The 20,887-nt window shown below is 45.5% G+C and overlaps 1 protein-coding gene across 1 annotated transcript; it reads left to right on the forward strand.

The window, feature by feature from the left end:
- Positions 1-10,066: 10,066 nt before the first annotated feature.
- On the forward strand, positions 10,067-20,801 carry ENTPD8 (ectonucleoside triphosphate diphosphohydrolase 8). The gene is made up of 10 exons (XM_039322937.1): positions 10,067-10,208; positions 14,368-14,495; positions 15,111-15,228; positions 15,490-15,640; positions 15,878-16,037; positions 16,306-16,536; positions 17,611-17,877; positions 18,677-18,787; positions 19,400-19,537; positions 19,882-20,801. Exons 2-10 carry the CDS (start codon positions 14,370-14,372, stop codon positions 20,062-20,064), a joined length of 1,485 nt encoding a protein of 494 aa, XP_039178871.1. The 5' UTR covers positions 10,067-10,208; positions 14,368-14,369; the 3' UTR covers positions 20,065-20,801.
- Positions 20,802-20,887: the final 86 nt, after the last annotated feature.

Genomic DNA, 20,887 nt, shown 5'->3' on the forward strand with positions numbered 1-20,887 from the left:
GTAGAATCGTGTCCTGCCTTATTTTTTATTATTTTTTTTGTGTGTGTGTGTGTTTTGCATGCTGAGGGTTTTCTTTCTTTCCTGTGGGTGGGGGGATATGTACACCCCTGCGGGCAGTAGGACGCGCCCTTGGCCAAGCCGTGGTTTGGTAGATTAGACAGCCCATATGCATGATGGCGGTCTGATCTATGCAACCAGGGCAGAATAAACCGAAGTAGCCTCCTTATGTGGGTAAGAAATCATCAAATGATCTGTCGGTGCAGCCGTTCCTTACTACACGCCTCCAGCCTTTCGGAGTCTCCCCTCAACTGCTCTTGAACAAGGAGGCTCGGTCCCAGGCACCGAGCCTATCCATACAGGTAGTCCTCAACTTACGACCACGATTGAGCCCAAAAGTCTGCTGCTACGTGAAGACAAGTTGTTAAGTTAAGTTGTTTGCCCCCTTTTACGCCCTTTCTCGCCCTTTCTCGCCCCAGCTGTTAAGTAGATCGCTGCAGTTGTTAAGTAGGTAACACGGCCGTTAAGCGAATTTGGCTTCCTGGTCCAAAGGTTGCATAAAGGGGAATCACATGGCCTTGGGACACTGCAAACCCGTCGTAAATAGGAACCAGTTGCCAAGAGTCTGAATTTTGATCACGTGACCACAGGGAACGCTGCAATGGTTGTAAGCGTGCGAAACAGACGTAAATCGCTTCTCCCAGGGCTGTTGTAATGCTGGATGGTCGCTAAACGAACTGTCATAAGTCGAGGACTGCCTGTATTTCTCTCCATCCCAGGTACTGTCAATCCCACACACACACTCCAAGTCTATCAATATCTCCCCCCCCCAGATTTTAAAATCTATTTACAGGGCCATTGCAACCTCTTTTGACAATCCTACAGGTCATCAATTCTCCTGGGAATTTAGAATAGGAAAAGGAAATTAGGTGCCTTTTTTCCACCTTACACCATCAATCTTGAGGAAGCAAAGCTGATTCTTCTTCTCTCCTCCCCAGTGTCCTTATTCCACTCAAGAGCTGCTACTAGCAAGTCTCTCCTTACATTTTTTTAAGCCAAAACTAAGTCAGAGCCACTGAGGCTTGTCTTGGAGGTGATTTTATTTTTATGTCCCTCCGTCTTCCCTGGGACATAAAAGGTATATAGAAAGAGTTTCTCTCCCAGATTCCCCTTTACTGTCCTTTTCTGTCTCTGGCTTGACCCCCTTGGTGAACGTTTGGGAGGAATGAGTAATTAAAAGACAGAGATAATACAGCGATTTACACCGATGGGCACATCCACCCTCAAAAGCATATGCTATTTTTTTTTTCTTTGCTTGTCTGAAAGAGAAGAGTTTGGTCTACATTGCTTAAGAGCACATAGAATCATAGGACTGAAAGGGATCTTTGAGGTCTTCTAGTCCAACCCCCTGCTCAAGGCAGGAGACTTGTACCATCCCAGTCAAACGGTTCTCCAGTCTATTTTTGCAAGCAATGGAGTACCCACAACTCCGGGAGGCAAGCTATTCCACTGATTAATTATTCTCGTTATCAGAAAATTTCTCCTTAGTTCCAGGTCGCTTCTCTCCGTGATTAGTTTTCGTCCATTACTTCTTGCCCTGCCTTCTGGTGCTTCGGAGGAGAAGAGATTGGACAGCCATTTGTCTGAAACTGAATAGGGTCTCCTGCCCGAGCGGGGGGGGGGGGGTTGGACTAGAAGACCTCCAGAGTCCCTTCCAACTCTGTTATTCTCCAAAGCACCTGAAGGCAGGACAAGAAGCAACGGATGGGAACCGACCAAAGAGAGAAGCAACCTGGAATTCAGGAGAAACTTCCTAACGGGGAGAACAATTAACCAGTGGAACAGCTTGCCACCAGAAGTGGTGGGTGCTCCAACACCGGAGCTTTTCAAGAAGAGATTTGGACAGCCACTTGTCTGAAATGGTAAAGGATCTCCTGTTTGAGCAGGGGGTTGGACTAGAAGACCTCCAAGGTCCCTTCCAGCTCTATTTTGATTGATTAATTGATTAGTGGAAGGAATGTCAAGATCTCAGCAAGATCGGCTTGCAATCCTGGGGGTCAGTGACGCTGGCCAAAGTTTGAGAATGTGGCTGATTTGTGCAAAGGGTGTGGCACCCTTTCTTTGATCCCTTCTGGGCTAGCAACCCGGATGTGAAACTAATAAGTCAACAGAAAAAAAGATGTGATGCATTCATTGTTTTCTGTTAGTTTGCAGAGTAAAGCTTTCCTTGACATAGGAAGCTAATGCCTTTCTGGGTGGTCTATATTCTTATTTCCTTGGTTCTAAGGCCATTAGCTGCAGGAGTAGCTACAACGGATTTCTCTTTTTAAACCTTTCTCTCTTTTCCTCTGCCTGATTAGTAAAACCTTTCTGCTACATTTGAGCTGATCGTTAATCTCTTTTTTTAAAAAATTCAGGCATTGCCTGATGCTGATGGAATCTTAAGGGCTTTTATAGAGAGCAACTATGTGTGTGAGCTTTCCATCTTGATAACGGGGAAGCAAATGCTTCATATATTCGCATAGAAGAATTTAGTAGCTCCCAACTGTGCGATAGAAACAAAATTCTATCAAGTGTGAATTAAAATACCTTCTGGATAATCAGATCTTCAGTTAGGTTCTCTCCAACTAGAGAAAGCTATGGAAATGGGCAAGGTCACTTTGAAGTCAGTCCTCTTCTAGTAAGATTGTTTCAGGACACACTTTTATCTCCTGATGCGTGGTGACATTGTTGTCCAGGGTCCAGCCCAGAAGACTCTCCTAAGCAGGGATTTATTTGGGTCCCTTCGCCCCAACACCAGCTTCCAAGTGGTAGCAGCACCTAGCCAAACTTGCTTGGTCTCAAAAGGTCAGCTCTTGATCCCACCTGGATGAGATCCTTCCCAGGAAACGTTAAGGTTGTAGGTTAGGAAGTGAGGACGCCTCGTCCCAATGGGTACCAGATGCCCCGCAAACCTGGTGACTCGGTTAAAGCCATGGTGTGAACTTGGGGCAGCGCTCAAAGCCCTGTGGCTTTCGACTCTTGAGGTTCACCATCTCCACAAGCACTAAATGTGTGGAACCATCTGGAATTAGAAGATGCCATTTGGACCTTCTGGGCTCTAACATCGGGAGAGACCCCTTGCTAAATCGCACCCCTTCAGACACTTGCTGTACGTTGAGTGTTGAATCTTCCAACGCCGTCTAGGGTCACTATATTATGTGCTCATCATGGAGGATAGGAAGATGTTCTACCCACACCAAACCTTCTTGTGGTGGTCTGCGAATATTATGATCTTGTATGAAGGCATCCTAGCTCACAAATCCTGGTCTATAGCAATAAATATTGGGGAACTACGAGGTCAATGATGTATTTCTCCATAGTCATTTGGTCCCCAGGTGCAAGTGTGTTTTGTAACAAGGCTTTGGTGTCTGGTTCAGAGGTAATCCTTTCTGAGATATGGACTCAGCGTCATTGTAATGGGTGGTTTGGGCAGAAATCTGAAATTAGGGCAGAAACAAGGTTAAATTTGGCCCCTAACCCATCGTATCCTTTCAATGAAATGGTAGCTGGTTGAGTAAGATGGTTGTCATCGTAACATCTCATCCATATGGATAGTGGAACAAGCTTAGGACTTTGAAATAAAGTCACATTTTCCCAGTCTACCTAGAGGTGTTAGGACTAAGCTCCCATGATTCCCAGCCCAAAGGAATGAATCTGGGATCTGTAGTCATGGTCTACCAAGATGGCGCCAGACGGAGAAGGCTGATGTATATATTTTTCCCACGAGAGTCCCAACGTCAACTGAATGGCTTTATGATGTCCCCAGTTTCTGGATGATTGAAAGGCTGTATCGATTCAGTGGTTGAATAAAGATGGAGAACATGGGTTCAAGGAATACACTGGCAGGGAAAATTAAGCATTTCATAACCACGAGTGGGTTACTCAAGACTCTCGTTCCCCTTCTAGAGCAAACACAGTGGTGTAACGAACAGCGTGCTGCATGTTCGCCAGAAAACCCCCAGGTTCGAATCCTCACACAGCCATGAAAATCACGGGGTGACCTTCGGCCAGTCGCCTCCCTCAGCCTTACCTACCTCGCAGGGTTGTTGTGAGGATGAAAGGGTGCAGAGTAGGGAAAGAGCCGTGAGTTCTTTGCCTTCGGGAGGCAAAGCAGAAGAACCGAACTGTCATTTGGGAAATAAAGACTGTACAGATAAAGAAGAAGAAGAGGAAAAAAATGACTTTCCCGTATCCAACCTGGCCAGTTTTGAGAAGATTTTGGAACGGCACGGACTGGGGTCTGGGGTATCCCACCTGGCGTGTTCTGAAGACACCTGTGAGGGGAAACTGGTCCCAGCCAAGAGGAACATGCAAAGCAACCAACTCTTGCATGCTGTGGAAAATCCACCTGCTTTAAAACCGCCATTTCGGCTTCCGAAGAGACCGGCCGTCAACGGGAGAGGCAGCTCGCCTTTTCTGCAGTAGAAGCCCAGCCGTACATGTGATTTTTTTTTCCCCCAATCCTCTTCTTCAAAGAGCGTCCACTCCTCTTGGATACGGCGGGAAGTCTATGAACTGAAGAAGTGTTTTGCTGACTGACACCAAGGGCACCGGACCTGTGTGTAGCGTATCCGTGACTTCTCGTAGGTCTTGTTTAAGGAGCCCTCGGTGTGTCCCTCCTGGGTAAGATCCAGCATCACATGTTCTCAATCTTGCTCAACCTTCTTCCTTTTGTGTCCTTAACAAAGAGTGGCTTGGTCAGTTCACAGCCAGGTGAACCTTTCTGGGCCTGCCAGTTCAAGCTAGGTTGCTTCTCTAAGCTGGTTTCTTCAAACCAAGCGGGAGTTTCTTAGCATTTCAGATGTTGGTTTAATAAAAATAAACCTTGACAACGACGGTAGCCTTGTTCTCCTTCCTTGTCTCCTACCTTGATCTGTGCTGCTGGAAGCTTCCCCACGTGGCGTTTTTCTCTTCCCCGGGAATGTTGAGTGTGGGCAGGTGGGACGGGCAGAACATCGCACCCAATGTCCCAAAGGTGCTTTTTTTTCCCAAAAGGCAACTGGACTTTCTTAGTTTTTTTCCCTTCTTTCTTTGAAAACCTTTTGCTTCTCACCCAGGAACTGACGAACTGAATTGGAGGAGAAGTGAAAACGTTTTCAAGGGAAACAAAAACAAAAAAACAAAAACCCCAAGAAAGTCCACTTGCCTTTTGGAAAAGCATCTTTGGGAGAAACCGTGATCTGGATGATTGAGAATCTCCAAAGACATCTCACCAAATATTGAGAATCTCCAAAGACTTCTCACCAAATATGGAGAAAGGCTGGATTTTGCATCCATCGATTTTTTTTTCTCCCCTTTTGAGGGTTTGGAGTAAGTAGCTTCTTCTATTTCCTTCTTATCCTTCCTTGTGGAGTGGAGGAGGAGAACTGCAGGATCCTTGGTGCTCGCTGAGCTTGGTGGTTTTTTGCAGACTTTTCATGACCCAACTAGGTAACATTATCAGTGCTAGAAAGAAGTGGAGTGTGGGGGAGAGGAGGAGGAGGAGGACTATGGGGCCCTTGGTGCTCTCTGAGCTTGGTTGTTTTCTTGGAGACATTTCGTTACCCAATTACATCATCTGTGCTAAAGATGAACGGGATTTGCATGTACTGTACAAGCCCATTCCCTTCTAGCACTGATAATGTTATCTGGATGGGTCATGAAACATCTTCAAGAAAACCAAGCTCAGAGAGCACCAAGGACCCCACAGTCCTCCTCCTCCTCCTCCTCCTCCTCCTCCTCCTCCTCCTCCTCCTCCTCCTCCTCCTCCTCCTCCTCCTCCTCCTCCTCCTCCCCTTTTCCACAATGCCCCTTCCCTTCTAGCACTGATGATGTTCCCTAGTTGGGTCATGAAACGTCTGCAAGAAAACCACCCAGCTCAGAGAGCACCGAGAAGCCCACAGTTCAACCCTGAGCTACGAATATTCTCTTTATCCGTTACCTAAGTCTTTTTCCTGTTGCTATTTCGAACTCATTCTGGAGGACACGAGTCTTGCAAGCTAGAAAAGGTGGAACTGAGCCAGATAATTCTCGTCTCTAGGCCTTTCATACCTCAGTACAAGTCATAAAGCATTGCAAATGTCTTAAGAATGTAGCTGGCTCCATCATCGGATTTTATGAGAAAGGTGCCTCAACTTACACAGGCTGGAGATGGGCACAGCGGGAGAGAGCAGCAAAGGCAGAAGAAGACCTGGGATTTTCTGCTCTTGTACAGACAACTGATCCCCAGATTTATATTGTTAAGCAAGACATTTGTTAAGTGAGTTTGGGCCCATTTTCTCACCCCCGTTCTTAAGTGAACCACTGCAGTCGTTAACTCAGTCACACGGTTGTTAAGTGAATCTGTCTTCGCTTGTCAGATGGTTGCAAAAGGGGATCACATCACCCCGGGGACACTGCAGCGGTCATAAACGCGAGTCCGTTGCCAAGCGTCCGAATTTTGATCGCGTGATGATGGGGAGGCTTCAACGATTGCGAGTGCGAAAAACGGTCAGATGTTCACTTTGTAAGTTTGCACGATCACGAAGTGAGCGGGTGGAAGTCAAGGACTGCCTGCCTGAGATCCCATTTCCTGTGAGAGTCAGACATGCTTTCTGAAACCACAACGAGGAAGCTTGCAAATGAAAAAAAGAAAAGAAAAGAAAAAAAACGCCGCAAGTGAACAGAGACTATCGGGAAAGGACACCAGTGGTTTCCTTCTCCACCTTCTTTATCAGGAAGGATCAGACACGAGTTTTGTTGTCGTTTTTCTCCTCCTTCTCCACCCTCTTATCCGACTATCTGGAAGAGTCAGACACAAATGGTTCTCTTCTCCGCCCCCTTGTCCGGCGACTCACAACACCTTTGTGTGAACTCACTGAAGCGACAGGAGTCCTGGGTGCCAAGTTTCAAAAAGAATCCCCGTCGGCAGGATGACGTGGCATAAAGCACCCTGTCTGACGAAGCTTGTCTTTCGGGGGAAAAAAAAATGTCTTTGTGTGTGTGTGTGTGTGTGTGTCTGTGTGTGTGTGCACCATGCTGCAGAGTTCCCCAAGCCAACATTCCTTTCGTGCCAGGCTCAGGGTGCCTGTGAGAATCAGCCAGATGGACACATCTGGATGGTTGGCCCGTGTCAATCAAGGGCAGAAATAAAAACCGTCCCGGAATTCCACCCACGCAAACCTCCCAACCAGGTGGAGTCCAAAGGTGCTGGTTGCTCACACGCAAGCTTTCCCGCAGACGTTGCGTTACTCCACTAGGTAACGTTCTCAGTGTTAGTGAGTGTGGGGTTTGCTTCCTGTTTAGGGGATCGGAGTGTGGTTTTCTCCTTTGTCGTTCTTTGATGGGGATGTTGATTTCCGCTTGGTGGTTTGTCTGGTGCAAATCCCCGTTTATCTGTTACAGATAATTCTCGGCTTACAACACTTCATTTAGTGGCCGTTTGAAGCTATAAAGGCACTGAAAAAAGCAACTTAGGAGCTTTTTCCACACTTGTGACTGCTGCAGCATCCCCCGGGTCCCGGGATTTACATTCGGATACTTGACAACTGACTCACATTTACGATGGTCGCAGTGTGTCCCCGGGGGGGTTACGTGATCCCCTTTTGTGACCCTCTGACAAGCAAAGTCAAGGGGGGGAGCCCAATCCACTTAACAACCAGGTTGCCAACGTATCACACGCCGTGATTCACTTAACAACGATGGCAGGAAAGGTGGTAAAATGGGGCAAAACTCATTTAACAAATGTCTCACTTAACGATATAAATGTTGGGCTCGGCTGCGGTTGTAAGTGGTACATAATCAGCAAGCAAATCGTACCTTCGCTGACACTGGTGATTTTGCCTGGTTGAATAGGGAAATGTCTGCAAGGACAGCCAAGCTCAGAGAGCAATTAAGGACCCCACAGTCCTCACTCCTCTTCCTCCTCCTCTCTGCAAATCCCTTCTAGCACTGATTATGTTATCCAGTCGGGTGAAGAAACATCTGTAAGAAAACCACCAAGCTCAGAGAGCACCAAGGACCCCACACTGACTAGAGATGCAGCACCCTTTTAACAGAGCAGAACAGAAGGCAGGACAAGAAGCAACGGATGGAAACTGATCAAGGAGAGAAGCAACCTAGAACTAAGGAGAAACTTCATAACAGTGAGGACAATTAACCAGTGGAACAACCTGCCTCCAGAAGTTGTGAATGCTCCAACACTGGAAGTTTTTAAGAAGAAACTGGACAGCCATTTGTCCGAAATGGTATAGGGTTTCCTGCCTGAGCAGGGGTTGGACTAGACGACCTCCAAGGTCCCTTCCAACTTTATCATCATCATCATCATTATTATTATTAGAACTCCCCATTTATCCTCCCTCTTCTAGGGCTTTGTGTAATCAAGCACACTCAAAGATCATTAGCTTTTCTGGTTGATTCTCTTTCCTTGGCCAAATTCAACAAAGTCCTGTAAAACAGGTCCTCAGCAATGCCCTTTGAAGATTCCCTGTCTGTCTGTCTGTCTACCTAGCTACTATCTATCTATCTATCTATCTATCTATCTATCTATCTATCTATCTATCTATCTATCTATCTATCTATCTCTATCTGTCCAAGCACTTTATAGAAAAAATACATTCTTGCAAGTGCGGGTGGCTAACCAGTAGGCACACCCCGAAACAGATTTCAAAAAGCATTTTATTCCCTCGGCCCAAAGCGCAAGTCCTTCTCACGTCATCCCATTTGACGAGCACCACACCATTCACAATCTTTCCGGTATGCCCAGTTCTCCTCTTTTCGGAATTTCCCTACCTTTACAGTCCTCCCTTCCTTTGAAATTACCTTTGCCCTTTAAGCTGGTTTTTTTTTTTTTATTAGCAAATATGTGCAAGTTTCCTTAACGCACAGTGCCTGCTTTCTTGGAACTTACTGTAGAGGCATAAGCATGAATTGAAACAAGCAGTTAATTTCCAGATTATGTGCAGGCTCTTGTGGTTAACACTGCCAAGTAGCCTGACTTCGGAGCTGCAAAACAACATCTAGCTATTATTATTACTTTTCTTTATCTATCTATCTATCTATCTATCTATCTATCTATCTATCTATCTATCTATCTATCTATCTATCTATCCATCCAAATACAAATATAAATATAAATATAAATAAAAGGCAGAATAAAAATAGAATTATAGTAATAAATTTCTCCATTCTCCTATCATCTCTCTCTCTCTCCATCCGTCTATCTACCTACCTACCTACCTACCTACCTACCTACCTACCTACCTACCTACCTACCTACCTATATCTATCTATCTATCTATCTATCTATCTATCTATCTATCTATCTATCTATCTATCTATTTCAATCATCAGTCTACTTACCCAGCTAACTATCCATTCGATCATCTATAAGCTATCTGTGTCTGTCTATTGGTCTATCTTTCATCTATCCATCGGTCATCTATCAATTCATCCCTTCTACCTCTCTGGCTGAAGTAGCTTCCCCATGCCTTCTCCAGGAGTCAGCCGCCAAGTTGGCATCAAAACATTTCCACCGCGCTCCTAAACTTGAAATAAAGGCTGAACTCTCCAGAGTGTGCTACTGTTTACAGATCAACAAACTCTCCAGAGCTTTGTATAGGATTTCTTCTTTCTCCCCCAAGCCAGATCAGAGATGAATTGAACCTTCCTTCCTTCCTTTCCTTCCTTCCTTCCTTCCTTCCTTCCTTCCTTCCTTCCTTCCTTCCTTCCTTCCTTCCTTCCTCTTTTTTTTTTCATCCACAGCCCGGAAAGCAATGGCCTTTCGGGGCCTCAAAAATTGTGTGAGCCCTCTCCCTGAAATTTCTCTATTGCACACATTCCTCTAAGATGCTCACCTGGACGGCTTGGAAACTCAGCAAGCAAACATTTCGGTGGAGAAAGTGTTACAACCTGACGTGCTTTGCTGGGGGAAAAAAAATGGTAAACAAAACCTGTGAGCAGGATGTGCTCCAGTGTTGTGTGTGTGTGTGTGTGTGTATAGGAGGGGTGTTGCCTAAGAGGACCTCTGAGGCTAGGAAGGGAGGGAGGGAGGGGAAACACGAGGAGTTGACCCAGCGGCATTAATCTCCGTCCACAAGCAAGCTTGGCACCGGAATCGGCCAGTGTGTAACCTCACAACGGAGAGCTGCTCCCCATTTCCTGGTGCTATTCTGCCCCGGTTCCTGAGAAGACCTACTTTCTGCTCTCTGGAGGTAAGTGAGGACAACTCTCCTTCTCTTCCCTTTGGGGGGCAATGTGGTACAGGGGGGGGAGAGCTTGTCTTTCTTCTCCTTCTGTTTCTTCTGGTTTTTCGTTTCTTTTAGATATTTTAGTACCTAAAGGAGAAGGCACATTATTATTATTATTTCTTCTTCTTCTTCTTCTTCTTCTTCTTCTTCTTCTTCTTCTTCTTCTTCTTCTTCTTCTTCTTCTTCTTCTTCTTCTTCTTCTTCTTCTCTTCTTCTTCTTCTTCTTCTTCTTCTTCTTCTTCTTCTTCTTCTTCTTCTTCTTCTTCTTCTCCTCCTCCTCCTCCTCCTCCTCCTCCTCTCCTTCTTCTTCTTCTGCTTTTGCTTCTTCTGCTTCTGCTTCTTCTGCTCCTCCTCCACCACCTCCTCCTCCTCCTACTTGCCCATCTCAGCCAAGGACTCTAGGTGGCTTACAGTTTAAAAAAAAATAACCAGGTTTTTAGGGCCTTATGAAAGTCTAACAGTGTTGGGGTCATTCCAATCTCCAAAGGGAAAATGTGTCATACACCAGAGTCCACTACAGGATCCTCTTTGGTTGACGGGATCTGCAGCAGATCTGTTTGGACCACCCTTAGAATATTGTATCCAATTTTGGTCACCACAATATATATATATAAAAGGTTGAGACTCTGGAAAGAGTGCAGAGAAGAGCAACACAGATAATCAGGGGACTGGAGGCTGAAATACGAAAAATGGTTGCAGGAATTGTGAATGACTACTCTTATGAAGAGAAGGACCAGGAGTGACATCATAACAGTCTTCTAATATCTCAGGGGTTGCCCCAAAGAAAAGGGGGTCAAGCAGTTCCCCAAAGCAGCTGAAGGCAGGACAAGAAGCAACGGATGGCAACTGATCAAGGAGAGAAGCAACCTGGAACTAAGGAGAAATTTCCTGACAGTGAGAACAATTAATCAGTGGAAGGGCTTCCCTCCAGAAGCTGTGGATGCTCCAACACTGGAGGTTTTTAAGAAGAGATTGGACAACCGTCTGAAATAGTATAGGGCTTCCTGCCTGAGCAGGGGGTTGGACTAGATGACCTCCAAGGTCCCTTTCAACACTGTTATTCTGTCATCCTGAAATGGGTAGAAACTCTTTGAGTTGTCAGCTGACACAACATTTGTTTTGGTACAGATATTACGGAATAAACTGAAGATGGAAACTGTTTTGCTGCGGGCTGAACTGACTGGATTGTATATTATACATTAGAAATTATATATTAAAAATTAACTAAGATGATGAGAAAGTTCTATTCACCCTTAGCCTTTCCCCTTTCTGTTTAAACAAACAACCTTCACTTGAAAGCATAAGTAGATCAGATAAAAGGTGTGGGGGAGATCCCTTACGCTTGTTTCTTCCAGCCTTATGACTAGATTCACTTGGATCGGTTAGCAGTTTTGCTAATCTTGTGGTCCGGGACCTGGCGAAGATCCTGTGGCCCCCTCAGCTGAATTCATCTCCCATCCGAGATCATTCTTCGAATATCTCCTATCCTTTAGGAATGCCAGCTGCCTGGGCAAAAGGTTAATTATTAAATGCTGAGAAAATAAACAGGAGCAAATCAGAGAAATAATGAGGGCTGAGCAGATAAGGAGAGCTAAAAATTAAGTGCCCGTTTTGCCATTTTGCGTATTACCATTTTGCAGCTGTCCACTGTGGGAAGCTTGTTAAAACTGGAGGGAAATAAGCATTAAAATGCTGAAACTATTCCTATGGACAGGAGATACAACTTTTTATTATATATATTCGGGTTGAAACATTAACTTTGCGGCTCCCAAGGATTGGAAGGCAGATAACTGTTGAAACGTCGTTTGCTATCACCATTGTCCAAATATGCTTATCAACCGACTCGTATACGATCCCCTTTTGCAAACTTCTGACTTTCTGGCAAATCCATCTGCTCCCTAAAAAGCATCGTTCCTTAATAATATTATTCCTAACCTCAATACCTCCGGCCTTTAGAAGCCGCTTTGCAAGAAGCAGTGTGGCGTAGGGTTAATTTAGCTTCTCAAGGGAGTAGGACAGCATTAAAAAAAAAAATGCTTTCCAAGGGTGTCATTAAGTAATTTTCAGCTTTGGGTTTAATGGGCTTAACTGCCCACAAAGTTTCTAGATCTCTTTGTGTCCGCCATTGTACCCACTTCCTTCCTGGATTTCTTTTGAAATCCTTTTGTTCCAGCTGAAACAAAAGAGAGCGGTGTGTAGCTAAGCTTGTGAAAGCTACACTGATAATCATCTTTTGATGTATTTGGGGGGGGGGAAAGAAACCAAAGCAACCTCAAGTGGCACTTAAGGTATTCTGGTTTGATACCATGAGATGCTGCCCCACTGCAGATATGGACTTTCCAGAGGGGTTTAGGACAAAAAAATCATAGCGTTGGAAGGGACCTTGGAGGTCTTCTAGTCCAACCCCTTGCTCAAGCAGGAGACCTTATATCATTCTGGACAAATTCATGTCCAATCTTTTTTTTTTTTTTTTAAACCTCCAGTGATGGACAAGAGTAAAAAAAAAAAAAATGAAATTAGCAACAATCCCCCTGTTCTTATATGTGTCACAAAGAGCCAATTTGACATAGCCGTGGAGGGCATTACATTAGAAACCAAGAGGCGAGTTCTGATTCTGCCTTGGACACAAAAGCCAGCTGGAATTTGCGTGAGATGGGAGTGGCTGACATCAGTTGGCAAGGGGGCCCCCTTGCCCATCTTTTTACAGCTCTTTGGAATGTGGTAATTCTGTTGGCACAAGGTTGGTTTCTTGGCTGAAGTCCAGCAGCTCAATCAACTCATTTGATTGTCCCTGTTTCTATATATAGATGTAGACGCACACTGTCTAAACAAGAATGTTCACTAGATGAGATCAAATGGGAAGCTAATGTCCTTGGTGACTTTTTCTGATTCTTTTATTTTCTTTTTGTCCAACAGGATGCAAACCATATGGGTTAAATATTGGTTGCCAGAAGCTACATTTAGTTACTAGTCAGCCTAACATCTCAACATCTGTAAACTTTATTTCTCCTTCTCCTTCTCCTTCTTCTTCCTCCTCCTCCTCCTCCTCCTCCTCCTCCTCCTCCTCCTCCTCCTCCTCCTCCTCCTCCTCCTCTTCTCCTCCTCCTCCTCCTCCTCCTCTTTTATATTCCTAAATTTATATTCTGAAACAGTGTCAGATCTTCCTTCCTTCCTTCCTTCCTTCCTTCCTTCCTTCCTTCCTTCCTTCCTTCCTTCCTTCCTTTTGGGCCCATCTTTACCAGCTTCAAACAGGGCTCAGCAGAAGAGGGAAAAGGTTCAATTCACTCCAGAGCAGTCTGTATTTTTGCAACCAGACTGGAAATGTTCTAATTCCCAGGCTTATCAGATGAGGTTTTCCTCAGCTCCCAAACCTCAAAAGCAGAACATAAAACTGAAAAATACATATATTTCCTTGAAGCAACGATGGCTACACTCTGCCTCGTTGTGCAGGGTTTTCCCTCCTGCAGTTTGCAGCCCCATTCAGACTCCCCCCCCCCCAAGCAAATTAACACAGGTGCCAAGAGCAGGAGGTTAATCCTTCCTTGGGCTAAGCTCCCTTGTCATCCCAGCTTGAGTTGTTCTCTGAAGCTGGGAAGAAAGGAAGAAGGCTGCCGACAGCCTTCCGCAACTTGATGGCCTACAATGATTTTGGTTGGGCAGCCTTGCAGGTGGTCAAAAGGGGCATCTCTACCTGGCGTGCCTAGGACAAAGGAAATACGTGGCTAGAAGGAAGCCACAGTCACCCTAATTGATTTGGAATGCAAATGCAATTGAATTCAAGACTCAGAAGGGATCTGTCGTCTTCTCCCTTCTTGGATTTGAGCTGGAGAACCTGGTGGCACAGAACTGTTTCTCATGAAGTAGGATGCCCAAACGCCAGGATCTCAGAAAGGGTAGGGAGGAGGAGGAGGAGGAGGAGGAGGAGGAGGAGGAGATTATATGGATTTCCAGAAGAGGTTCTCCAGGATCCACACCCCACTAACCTGGCCCATCACCGGTTTATATTTCCAAAATCAGAAGGAACCTGAATTGAGTTTCTTTAGAGTTATCGTTGTGACTCTTTGAGTTGGGAACTCCCAACGCATTCCTGATTTGTTTTTGGTTTTTTTTTTTGTCCTCTCAGAAATGGGCTCCAAATGGAACAAATGGTATCTCCATGGAGGTCTGACTCTTTTGGGTATCTTTTCTCTGATTGCTCTGATCCTCAGCTTGGTGAAAATCCACAACATCACACAACCTTCTGAGAACAAGGTGAGTGCGCAAAGCGCTTGGGAGTCCACGTGGCACGATGGTTAAAGGAGCGAATCAGGGTTGGAAAGACTGACTCCAATTCAATTTGAGGAGTGGAAGATTGGGGTCTTCAAGATGCCTTCAAGTCCAAGACAAGAAAAACCAGAATATCTATTTGAACTATCTTATCTATTTGAATGTGGTGGTTGATCTCTGGAACACTGCCTTCGCAATTTAGACAGCTGTCTAAATTGTTTCATTTCAAACCACTTTTTAAAATGCTGGAATTGCATTTTAAAAAAAAAAAACTTTTCTGCGGATATAGGCTCCTACTTTCACTAAAGTTAACAAAATATAGTTCCTTTTCATTTAAATTTACTAATGAATACACTGAAGACCATAAACATTTTCTTATAATTGTTGAACAAAAATTGCTTTTCCATAACAATGTTATAGCTTTATTTTCTCCTTACAAAGTATATTGCACAGTACAACTTAGGCCTGTCTGTAGTAATAGCTGGACCGAATTTCCAACTTCAGAAAAAAAAAAAAACTTAGCTTGGGATGTTATTTGCAGAGAACGTGGTAAGAGGTTCTCCGATCTGACTATTTTATTTCTGAATGACTCTTTTCCAGTATGGCTTGGTGTTTGATGCTGGTTCATCGCACACGTCCCTCTTTGTATACCAGTGGCCGGAAGAGAAGGAAAACAATACGGGCATGGTTAGCCAGATGTTCTCCTGCAATGTCAAAGGTCAGCTTTTTTTTTTCATTATTCTGAGATGTATTATGGTGTCTGTGGAAGGTGAGATGGAGTATTCAATAGCAAAGAATATACATTACCAAACTAGGTGATGTAGCACTGAAGATGCTACATTCCTAGTTGGGTAATGAAATGTCTGCAAGAAAACAACCAAACTCTTAGAGCATCAAGGATGACCTCCTCCTCCTCCTCCTCCTTCTCTTCCTCCTCCTTCTCCTCCTCCTTTTCTCACCTTGTTTTTGGTCGTCACAGGACCTGGAATCTCAAGCTACACCAGTAACCCTCCACAGGCTGGTGGTTCTCTGCGGGAATGTCTGAATGCAGCAATCAGAGTTATCCCTCCAGAAAGACAGCAAGAGTCACCAGTTTACTTGGGAGCTACAGCAGGCATGCGACTGCTCAGGTACAAAAAGTCAGGCAGCAAATCAATTCAATAATAAATAAAGGGTGCAAACATGGTGCTAAAGTCAGGTTTGTTTAATCGTTGTTTATTAATGCAAACAGAACTGGCTTTGCACCATAACAAGCGCCGTAGCACTGAACACTCTGGTCTCAAGGGTAGCTGTCAGCCAAGGATTTCTATGTTTCTCGTCCTCGTGAAGGCAAAAACTCACACCTTTCTGTGTGAACGATTCTGCAGGACACAGAACAAGTCAGCCGCAGCGCAGATTTTGGAGGCGGTCTCACAAACGATCCAGAAATATCCTGTGAATTTCCAAGGTGCTCGAATTATCAGCGGGAAAGAAGAAGGGGCCTTTGGCTGGATCACCATCAACTATCTGCTGAACTCCTTCACACAGGTAGGGATGGGCTCGGGGTAATTGAAGGTAAACTAAAGTATCCAAGGAGAGATCCAGCCTAGAACTAAAGAGAAGCTTCCTGACAGTGAGAACAATTAATCAGTGGAACAGCTTGCCTTCAGAAGTGGTGGGTGCTCCATCACTGGAGGTTTTTGAGAAGAGACTGGACAGCCACTTGTCTGAAATGGTATAGGGTCTCCTGCTTGAGCAGGGGGTTGGACTAGATGACTTCCAAGGTCCCTTCCAAATATTCTATTCTATTCTCCAGTACTCGGCAAAAGACCGAGACTGGATCCGTCCTCCCTCAGCCAATATCTTGGGAGCCCTGGACCTCGGAGGAGCCTCCACCCAGATCAGCTTCATCCCGGCTGGCCCAATCGCAGATCCATCCGAAGCCCTGCAGTTCCGCCTCTACGGCTTCGACTACACCATCTATAGCCACAGCTACCTCTGCTACGGCCAAAACGAAGCCTTCCAGCGGGTGATCCGGTTGATCCTTGTAAGTGAGCCCGATGGTGACTTGGAAGCCACCGGGAAGGGTGGGGAGATAAAGAAAAGCACCCCACTTTTCAGGTTTCCTGGAAAAGTGTGAAGACCCAGCTGTGCCAAGTAGTCTGGGGTGTGTGTGTGGATATCTAAAATGCAATTCTAGGGATGGCTGGTGGCTCAGGGGCTAATCCTTGTTGGCTTTTTTTAGTCTTCTGAAGTTTTGAACTATGATTGCCATTTTTTTTTTTTTAACTTGCAAATGTTCACCTTGTTCCGAATTCTGTTCGGAACTGGCTTTTATGTGTTTACTTTACTTTTATGTGTTTACTTTTTTGCTGTCCAATACCCAGTCAACTTAGGTGTAAAAATTTAATAAATCCATAAAATAAGGGACATATTTGATGGGCCAACCGCTCCCTGTTTTGACCACAGGGAGATGGGGTGGTTGAGAGAATAACTCTAGGACTGAGGCATTTCATTTGACTTGCTGCCTTCTTGGTTTTTTTTCTGGCTGTTTTTTTTAGAAAGGGGGCTTCCCTGGAGACCCCCAACCCCATTTTTTTCGAACTAATATTGGCCTAATTCTGTGTAGGAGAAGGAATGGCAGAACCCGGGGTGGAGTCAAAAGAGGGATCAGCCTAGAATCCCCACATAGGCACCAGCGAGCTGAATCCAATCTCTCTCGTGAACTCCGTTGACCCTTCTCTAACTCTGATTGTGAGTTAAGCTAAAGTGAAATCAGTAAAATCCTCCTGGAATTAAGGATTTCATTAGTTAAATCCTGCTAGCATTGAGGAGAAATTTCCTGACAGTGAGAACAATTAACCAGCGGAAGAGCTTGCCTCCGGAAATTGTGGGTGCTCCATTTGTGGAGGTTTTTAAGAAGTGAACAGCCACTTGTCTGGCATGGTATAGGATCTCCTGCTTGAGCAGGGGGTTGGACTAGAAGACCTCCAAGGTCCCTTCCAGCTCTGTTGTTCTGTAAGTCTGTGCTCGAGCATTTAGCAACAGATCAGCTTAACTGGTCCTTCCGCTGTGGATCTGGTCCTTCGTGCCTGACAATTGGCGTGTGTGTCGCTTTCAGGATGGACCCGTCAGCGTTGAGGTGGGTCATCCCTGCTACCCAAAAGGCTACGAAGAAATAGTACAGAGGGCATCTCTCTCTAGAAACCCCTGTACCAAGCCTCTGCCCCCAACCGCATCTTCGGGGAACGTAACTCTAGTGGGCAAAGGGAACGTCACGCTTTGCCGGGAAAAGCTCAAAGCGATTTTCAACTTCACCGGCTGTCGAGACCCGTCGTCCTGCGGCTTTGAGGGGACCTACCAGCCGAGAGTCAACGGGAAGTTTCTGGTAAGAGGTCTTGCTAACCAATTCCCGAATTCCTGGATCAGGGAATTGGGTTTAGGGGCGTGCTCTGAGATTTGGGAACAGCCCTTTACTTGAGCCCAAGATTTCTGCTGCAAAATGAGACCCTTTGTTAAGTCAGTGTTACAACCATTTTGCAAACTCTCTTGTCCCCGGTGCTCAGTGAATCTCTGCAGTTGTGAAGTTAGTCATGCAGTTTGTAAAGTGAAGAGGCTTTGTTGTCCGAAGGCCACACAAAGGGGATCACGTGACCCGGGGGGACACTGCGGCTGCCATAAATACGAGCCAAATTGCCAAGCGTTCCGAATTTTGATCGCCTGATCATGAGGATTGCTGCAAGTGTGAAAAGTGTGAAAAATGGTCATAAGTCACCTTTTTCAGTGCAGCTGTAGCTTCAGACGGTCACTAAATGAACTGTCACTAAGTCAAGGACTACCTCTAGTTTGGAGCATCCGTTCCATAAATTAGAGGCAGGAATTATATCTCTCCGATTTGGAGTCTGGAAGTAGGAAATCTTTAAATTCTTGCTCCAGCCCATTACTAATCTCTAAGCTTTGGGGCTTGCCAAAGAAATAGGCTATTTGAGACAGCCTCGGCTTGTACCAGTCTCTTAAAAAAAAAAGGGGTGGGGAGGGAACAAAAGAGAATTGGGGTTCTTGGTCTAGCTATGTTCCTGCTTGGCTCTCGTGACTGCTTAGCTAATTCAGGTGAGATCTCCACCCTGTTGCAGATATGGTGAGGAATTTCCATTGGGACGTTTATGTATTGTTTTAAAATCTTCCAGGCCTTTTCTGCATATTACTACACTTTCCGCTTTTTGAACCTGACAGTCACTAGTCCATTGGCCACTGTAGAGAAAGCCATACAGATTTTCTGTGCCAGAACATGGAAAGATGTAAGTATTTTATCTCTCTGTGTGTCCATCTACCTACCTACCTATCTACCTACCTACTCATCTATCAATCTATCTATCTATCTATCTATCTATCTATCTATCTATCTATCTATCTATCTATCTATCTATCTATCTATCTATCTATCTATCGTATCATCTGTCTTATCTATCTTAGATCTATCTCTATTCAAATCCATCCATCCACTTAATCTGTCTGTTTGTCACCTGTCTATCTAGTCAATTTACCCATCCATCCATCCACTCAACTTGTCTGTCTGTCCATCTTTCCCTCTCTCTCTCGTATGTATGTATATGTGAGTGTATGTGTATGTATGTATATTCCTTCCTTCCTTCCTTCCTTCCTTCCTTCCTTCCTTCCTTCCTTCCTTCCTTCCTTTCCTTCCTTCCCTTCCTTCCTTCCTTCCTTCCTTCCTTCCTTCCTTTCCTTCCTTCTTTCCTTTCCTTCCTTCCCTTCCTTCCTTCCTTCCTTCCTTCCTTCCTTCCTTCCTTCCTTCCTTCCTTCCTTCCTTCCTTCTGATTATTCAGACTTTTGAGGCTGATGATACGCCAAAGCCATCCTGCCCATTTCCATTAAGATTCCCTTTCTCCCAGCTGAGCACCAGTTACCCTCGCGAGAAGCCCTTCCACCTGAAGAATTACTGTGCCAGTGCCAACTACATCCTGACCCTTTTATTGGACGGTTATGGCTTCCAAAACGACACCTGGCAGAACATCGCCTTCCAAATGCAGGTGAGACGGCCTCAGGGGGCAGGGACCCCGTGAATTTGTTTCCGTTCATGGTGTAACCTGCCAAAGTCTCTGTGTTGGTCTTCACCGTTGTGCCCATTTCTCCAGTCGGGACACCCACCTGTTCATTGATCAAAATATCTCACCTGGGCAGTTTTACCATCATTAAAATCCCATAAGAAACATTAAAACATGAAACGGCAACCGTTTAATTCAGTCTAAAATTGACCAAGGTGGGGAGGAAGGGAACAAGGTGCATCCAGGGAAGAGGTGAGGTCTTCTTCTCATTCTCCTCTCACCTATTCTCAAGGTTTCTCCCCCCACACACACTCTCTCTTTCCCCACAGGCCGCCAATTCGGACATCGGTTGGGCCTTGGGCTACATGCTGAACCTCACCAACAGGATCCCGGCTGAAGCCCCTCAACAGCTGAAAGGTCACGAAGAAGCTATTTGGATTGCAAGCATCTTCTTCATCGTGGCCACCCTGGCCCTCTGCCTCCTCGTCCTCATTTTGCATTCTCTGCTGTGAGGGACACCCCGAGAGGACTTTTGTCCCCACCACCCTCATCCCTTGCTTGGGAGATGTTCTGGGTCTTCTCCAACCAAGGCATGAAGCTCTAAGGCCACACACGCGTCCTACCTCATCCGTCTCTGCCCGTTTCGGTACGAGGCAGAGATGGTCTCCTTCCATGGAGGGCACCAACCCAACCCCTGACCCGTCCACCTCTCTTCAGCCTTGGGACGTAGGCTGCTTGTTTTTGGTTTCTTATTTATTAAATCTGTCAGCCACCGACCCATGGCGGGTTGAGGTGACATCTTCAAGTTTCCGTAGGGTGAGACCTCCCTCAACAGAAAACAAGTTCAACGAGAAGAAAACAGTTCTTAGGATGCCGTTTAAGAAAGGAACCTCTGACTAGCAATGACAGCATTCACTTGCTAAAGAATGTAATTTTCAGGAAAACAATTAAGTTTCAGATAGAGAAAGGAACGGGAGGTTTTGCTGGTGTAGCACAAATTAGGAACCACAGACCACCCTGGAGGTTTTGAAGAAGAGATTGGACATCCATTTGTCTGGAATGGTGTAGGATCTCCTGCTTGAGCAGGGGGGGGGTTGGACTAGAGGACCTCCAAGGTCCCGTCCAACACTATTATTCTGTGTCTGTTTTGAATCACGGACCCCACCATCATCATCATCTCCTCTTCCTCCCCCTTCTAGTACTGATGATGCTACCTATTTGGGTAACGAAACGTCTGCAAGAAAACAAACAAGCTCAGAAAGCACCAAGGACCCCCTCAGAAAACCCACTCCTCCAACGTTTGTCTCTCAACAGCAGGGAAACTGAGGCTCGGTG

This window comes from Crotalus tigris, unplaced genomic scaffold, assembly GCF_016545835.1.
Source record: "Crotalus tigris isolate CLP2741 ecotype Arizona unplaced genomic scaffold, ASM1654583v1 scf7180000024153.1733885, whole genome shotgun sequence".
Taxonomy (NCBI): Eukaryota; Metazoa; Chordata; class Lepidosauria; order Squamata; family Viperidae; genus Crotalus; species Crotalus tigris.

What these genes read in the sequence shown, in the direction of transcription:
- ENTPD8 (XM_039322937.1), top strand. Translation starts at nt 14,370, where the DNA reads ATGGGCTCCAAATGGAACAAATGGTATCTCCATGGAGGTCTGACTCTT. An exon ending in GCAGGCATGCGACTGCTCAG is followed by an intron (nt 15,641 to 15,877) that starts GTACAAAAAGTC and finishes ACGATTCTGCAG; the next exon opens with GACACAGAACAAGTCAGCCG. An exon ending in GGGTGATCCGGTTGATCCTT is followed by an intron (nt 16,537 to 17,610) that starts GTAAGTGAGCCC and finishes TGTCGCTTTCAG; the next exon opens with GATGGACCCGTCAGCGTTGA.